The sequence below is a fragment of the Microtus pennsylvanicus genome, chromosome 4 (genome assembly GCF_037038515.1).
Source record: "Microtus pennsylvanicus isolate mMicPen1 chromosome 4, mMicPen1.hap1, whole genome shotgun sequence".
In the NCBI taxonomy this organism is placed as follows: Eukaryota; Metazoa; Chordata; class Mammalia; order Rodentia; family Cricetidae; genus Microtus; species Microtus pennsylvanicus.
In genome coordinates this window covers 73,215,754-73,222,075 of record NC_134582.1, presented here as the reverse complement: position 1 = coordinate 73,222,075, position 6,322 = coordinate 73,215,754, and the positions used below count along the sequence as shown (strand labels likewise).

At 39.9% G+C, this 6,322-nt stretch overlaps 1 protein-coding gene across 2 annotated transcripts; it reads right to left on the bottom strand.

The window, feature by feature from the left end:
• Positions 1 to 1,395: 1,395 nt before the first annotated feature.
• On the bottom strand, positions 1,396 to 5,154 carry LOC142848730 (cathepsin Q-like). Of its 2 annotated transcripts, none has more exons than XM_075970916.1 (7): positions 5,029 to 5,154; positions 4,619 to 4,741; positions 4,378 to 4,524; positions 3,506 to 3,730; positions 2,919 to 3,081; positions 2,122 to 2,239; positions 1,396 to 1,495 (listed from the first exon to the last, which is right to left on the bottom strand). In XM_075970916.1, the coding sequence occupies exons 1-7, from the start codon at positions 5,152 to 5,154 to the stop codon at positions 1,396 to 1,398; spliced, it is 1,002 nt and encodes a 333-aa protein (XP_075827031.1). The 2 variants fall into 2 exon arrangements, with proteins under 2 accessions (XP_075827031.1, XP_075827030.1); XM_075970915.1 differs by having other exon boundaries at positions 2,122 to 2,279; positions 2,953 to 3,081.
• Between the last annotated feature and the right edge of the window lie 1,168 nt (positions 5,155 to 6,322).

Here is a 6,322-nt window from a genome sequence, read left to right as displayed (position 1 = left end):
TTTTCTCCTCATTTACCTTTTCATTCCTCCTTTAAAAATTTTTTCATAGCTTTATAGGCTATTTCTAAGTCGTTGTCATGTGTTTCAGCTATGTTACACTTATTAGAGCCTACTGTAGCAGGGTTTCTAGGCTCCAGTCAATGCCAACACGAAGTTAATTAATGAATAAGAGAGAGTCTCAGCCCAGTTCAATGCAGTGAAGGAGCACATGGTGCCATTGCACTGCAGAGAGGGGCCAAGAACTGAAACTGGGGTCCAGCATTGGGGCAACATCTGTCAGGGTCCAGCCTCAACAGGGTTCACATGTTCCAGGGTAGGGACATGTGGATTAGAAATATTCAAAGGAACAGAGATACAGACTCACAGAAAACAGTTGGAAGGTCAATTCAGTGAATACTGAATTTGCCTGCATTTATTTTCCATATACTTATATAACCCAATCCAAAGGTAGGGGAAGAAGTCAAAAGATTGCTTCAACATGATACACAGAAGAAATAGAGCAGTTACGTGCCTCAGTGCCTGAAGCATCAAGAAACTTTTTCCTGAGTTAAGTATTCTGTTGTTTAGGCAGGACATGCAGCAATCACACCTTAGACCAAGCATCCTGAAAGCAGTCACACCTTGGGCCAAACATCCTGTCATCTCCTTGAAGAAACATAATATATCTGACCTCTCGGACCTTTGGTCAAGGTGCAACATATCCCCCTCTGTGGGTCACCTTAATACCCAAAGAACCAAGTAACCGCACCCTCGGCCAAGATATTTTATTAGTAGACACACCTCAAGCCAATCTTCTTGTCAATAGCTGTGAAGGAGAAAGAATAGGCATGAACTCTCTGATTTTCAGTCAAGGTGGAATGAAGATACTTCTGTGGACTTCCATGTTTGTGTTAGCTAAAACTTTCAAATCCAGATATTGTCATAGATTCCTTCAGAGCAGGGTTGCTGGTGGATAAAGAGAATCCCTAAAGCAAACCACAACGATGAACAGTACATTCCATCAAGGAAAATCTACCCACTGTTTCTTACAGACACCGGCACAAAACTGAGTCCCACTTCAAGGTGAATTGCATGCTTGACAACAAAAAAGTAACTGCACAAATATATATATAACTAGAAATGATACTTGAATTTTAATTTTTAAATGATTTTATTTCCACAAGCATTAAAATTAAAAATGAAGTTACTGCAGTAATCATAAGCACTCATTAGATATAGGCAGTTACAAATCTTATAATTTCAAATACTTGAAATCTCCCAGAATTTACATTGCAGTGTGGATCTTGAGAGACTCAGCATTTTAACACACTATGCAAAGGCTGGTCTTTGAAGTGGATACAACCTCTCTGGAAATGCAGTCTCCTGCTAACTGCTTCCACGTGGGCATCAGGCTGCTCACACAAGAGGGTAGAGGGCATATGAAGCAATTCCACAGTGGTTGTTCCTGTCCTTGGCAAGTTTCATGTAGCCGTCCATGCCCCAGCTTTTTCCCCAGCTGAAAGAAATCATATTCTATTTAGTAGAAATATTATCACATGCTGGATTTATTACAATAGGCAAGAGACCAACCTAACAAAATGATCAGGAAAGGCAGAGGGTCTATTCCTGAGTACTAAGAGGTGCTTCACACAGGCATGTAAAAACCACAGCAGGATGCCTTTCTAACATTACATGTTTCAGAACTATCAAATGTATCATATTTTAGAAAATCAATGTCACATACATGACATTGATACCCTTGAAACACGTGAAGCGTTGGGAATTCTATGATAACATATTGTTAGTAAGTTCTTAGGGCTATATGAGAGCTGAGAAAGTTAAAAATCTGAGATTTTATCAGTTTCAAGAGCCCCGGGAAGGCCAGATTGACATTATAGTGTGCCGGTAACCCACATTCTTTGGACATAGACACAGAACATACCAAGAACAAGCTGGCTAGGCAGACTTAATAGTGAATTATTAGATCAGCAAGAAACACTGCCTCAATATAGAAGGTATATAATGACTGGGAAACAATTGATGCCTGGAAGAATCTCCTGGACGAGATCCAGTGCAGTTAACCACTGAACCATCACTCCAGCCCCTGGAATTTCAAATACAGATTTTCAGGGCAATTTATACCTGTTCTTGATCAGCCAGTAGTTATTACCATCCGTTTCATTTCCCTCAAATCCATAGCCAACCACCAGAATTCCATGATTGGCAGCAGTACTGCTGCAGTTTGGCTCATGATAAATGCCTGGGAAATAACAGAAGCTGATGTGAGATGAACAGGACACCTGAGAGTGACCACAGCCACCAACAGTGGAAATATTTCAACACTCTCTGAAATTATATAAACTACAATCAGACTTCAGCTAAATAGAAACTGCAATCATGCTTGAACTCGATATAAACTACAGTCAGACTTGAGCTAGATGAATTGTTTGCAAGAATGCTAATACACACACACACACACACAGACACACATACACACAGTTTCACAGAAAACTAAAGAAATCCAAAGTAGTGAGTTTTATTAATAGCTATTGTCTGCATGCATATGAATTGACTCCTTAGAAGTTTTTAGTTTTTCTACTAGTCTCATGCCACGTTAAACTTAGAAGGCATAAATTATTTAATCAAAATGCTGTGTTATTATTTGATTTCAAACAATCAGTTTCTATAAACAACTAAAACATCCATGAAATGGAGAAGAGTTGAAAAATCAGCTAACCAATAAATTTTTTGAATAGGATACATTAGCTTCCATACGAGGGTGCATATCAGGAGAAATTCAGCACTCAGGACTATTTGGAGATGAGTAAAGTTCAGAAACTTAATCATTCACGTCCTATTTTTTACTTAACAGCCAGTCTTAGAACTTGTCATAACACAAAGAAGTCACAATTTTTTTTTCATTCGAAGGAAATGCTAACCTTCATTGTAGAATGAAAAAGACTTCTTATACACATGCATTCCAGCAGCAATGGGCCCTTTAGTTGCTACAGCATCCATTAGGATATCCTCATCTTCTGGGAGGGCCACATATTCTCTGATTTTAGCAGCTACATTCTTAGGATTGTATCTGCATGATCCTCCCTTTAAAAGGTGAAGAGATAAAGGATTCAGTTTCTTCCAACACTTGGCAATTTGCAGCTGAGCACACAAATGTCTGGGTTATTGTAACTCATCCCAGGAAGTGAAATGGTACTAAAAGATCTAGAACTGAAAATAACTTCTCTTGTCTTCAACGACAACCAATAGTTCCCCCTATCCATAAGAAAATTTACTGTTCCAGAGATCTGTATTATATGTTTAATAGTTTCTATGTTCTCGATGTACATGGAAGACAGTCATACCAAAATCATGATACCAAAACTTTACGCAAAGGATGATACTTAATGGCTGCGATGATGCTGTACAGAGAGATTCTACCATCCTATCTGAGTGCTGAAGATAGTGTATCATATCTACAGTTGTTCCTCACTACAGGTTGAGCTGAAATAACATGAGGTCCACTTACTTTTCCTTCATATGGGTAGGTCGCCTCAGCCTCCACACCTCCATTGTGCAAAACATACCGAAAAGCACGGTATATTTCACCAGATGCACAGCCATTGTTGCCATGAGGTTTAGAACAGTCCACTAGGTTCTGCACGCTCAGAGGAATGAGTTTGCCTGTCGTTTTGTACATTTGTCCTTCTATGGCACCAGTTGCAGCAAAAGCCCAACAAGATCCGCAACGGCCCTAGATAGAAGAAAACATGGTTTTTACAAACAAATACTAACTCAGCTAACAACATAGACATGTGAATAATTTGTGAACATGAGGAACTGGCAGTTGATAGATGCCTAGAAAGGAATTGGCAGTCTCCAAGAAAACTTAGATGCGGGTAGTATGCACATGCTCCTTTGGGCCCCCCCACCACCATATTTGTGAAAGACCTTTTGCTTTTGTCGGTTATTAATGACAATAGAAGGGACGTGAACTCTACAATGAGATGTGGTAGAAGTTCATATCTGGAGAATGTGTTTGCTGAAGTGTCAAGATCAATATATATTGGAAAATGTATGAAGATTTCAAAGAAGAAAATATTTTATTTAAAAAATGAGTTCCAAGTCTCTCCTCATTCAAGAAGAAAACAAAGACACTAATTTCTTTCCTCTTCAATATGGTTTAAAAAGAAGGACAGGTGGCACTGTCACCTTAGGAGACCTGGATGGAGGTGGGCGGTCCTTGGGCTTCCCACAGGTCAGGGAACCCTGATTGCTCTTCGAGAAGATGAGGGAGGGGGACTTGATAGGGGGAGGGGGAGGGAAATGGGAGGCGTTTGCGGGTAGGAGGCAGAAATTCTTAATAAATATATAAATTTAAAAAAAAGAAAGAAAAAAAACCTGGTGCTGCACAGGGGTCACATATCCTTCTTTTCGCCAATCCACAAATTTGGGTAAACCGCTAAGAGCTCGTTTCCAGATGCCTTTTCCCCTCTTGTGTGTTTGCATTGGAAAACCAACCACCATTTTCTTGAATTCTTCATCGGTCTTCAAGGAAAAGTACATAAATGATTATAAAAGAAAAGACTCCATGTAAAGCACACAAGAGAGCACAGTGTGAAGTAATCCATGTCACGCTCACCATGTCACCAAAGGCGTTCATTTTCATGGTGTAGCCGTTCTTCCCCAGGCCATTCTCCCCATTGTGAAGTTTAATCATTTTCATGTTCTTTTCCCATACTGTTCTCCTCAGTGCTTCTTCCTCCTGGATAAGAACAAAAATGGGTGACATTTCTTTATAATTAAACTCCTGTACAAGCTGATGTTGTGGATTTACTGTGCAGGTGATTAGAGGCCCAGGAGAGCTAGTCTAGGACACAATAGTCACATATTCTCCTCATACTGACGAAAGGGAATCTGGCTACCCATTGTTCACAATGGTTGTGATTAAGCAACCTCAGTGGTGGTAGTTGTGGTGGGGCACTTATGACCTCTACTATGCCTAGACAGCTGCACTCTGGTGCCCATCTGGACAGTTTCCAGGATACCAACCAGGCTGTATGATTTTTCATAGAGTATCTTCCACTCTTCCCATTCAGCATCCAAACTGGGATCAAGTGCCGAAACACGTGACCCAACTCCTAAGCACAGGATGACCAAGAAGATAGTAGGAGTCATATCTGAAGAACCTGGATTAGAGAGAGAAATGAAGACATAATTAAAGCAATGCTTTTATGTCTTCTTATTCCTTCGTAAGAAATTAATCCATATGTGGTCAAGAAAAGTTGTTGAATTATTGTCCCAAATATTTTTTAAAAGATTTTAGAAAAGGTTGAGGAGTGTTTGAACTGAGTCATCCACTGGTATTTATTAGATCCAATATAAAATGAAGAGCCTGTCTCCAGCTTTCTAGCAGTGAAAACTTTTGGTGAACTGCATCTCAAAATTCCAAAAATGTCTCCATCCTCTGTGAAAAACAGAAGCAAAAAACAACCATTTTCTTAGGATTTCACTGACTCATTTTTTATACCAAGCAAAACTTCTCTCACATGATATTGGATTCTACTTTCAAAATAGGTCAATAGTTGGGACTACATGAAAACATAAACATTTTTAATGTACAGAAAGTGGTAGGCTTGACTTTAACCCTCCCCTCTTCAATGAAACTTTGTGAAATATCTTCTATAAGAATGTTGGAAGAGTCATTTATTATTACTTGTGTTCTGCTGCTGGGAATACGCAATCAAACTCCCAACTCACTACCTATGTGAGGATAGCATCACATTAAAAACCAGAAGGAGGCCGGGATCATGGGAGTCGGTGGAGTACAATACCAAGTTGATAGTGAGATTATTAGTTTCTGAACTTGCAGGATCTCAAAAGCAACACTGCCCAAAGACTTGATAGGAACACACCATCTGCTACTATGTCTGTCCGTGTGAAATGAAAACAGATCCATTCTGGGGTTATGTACAAGAGATGATCTCTTCTGGACCAGTATGTGCCAGTGATGTTTACTTGTGTAAATCTCTGAGGTCAGACTCAAACTTTTATGTAATGAGACCCTCCCTATAAAAACAGACCCATAAGGCATGTAGTGTCTTCTTTACCTTTCCTACCCATTTCACTACACACTCCAGGGTTCCTAAGGGTTAGACTATTGCCTTTGGCATTTACTTGATTTTCCCTGGAGTCTCTCAACCCCCACCCCACAAGTACGTGACATTCTGCCTTGGAAAGTCATGGTCTTACCTCTCTGTCGTGATGGCTACTGCCTTAGTCCACTCCACAGTCTCAACTCCTCAGAGGTGGTTGAGGTTCCAGAATCTGACACAGCAGTAACTTA

Coding starts and splice junctions, on each gene's coding strand:
- LOC142848730 (XM_075970915.1), bottom strand. CDS start 5,154: ATGACTCCTACTATCTTCTTGGTCATCCTGTGCTTAGGAGTTGGGTCA. Junction 2,280..2,952: donor CCATTGCTGCTGGAATGCAT/GTGTATAAGAAG, acceptor GGTCACTCTCAG/GTGTCCTGTTCATCTCACAT. Junction 1,496..2,121: donor TACTGGCTGATCAAGAACAG/GTATAAATTGCC, acceptor GATTTCTTTCAG/CTGGGGAAAAAGCTGGGGCA.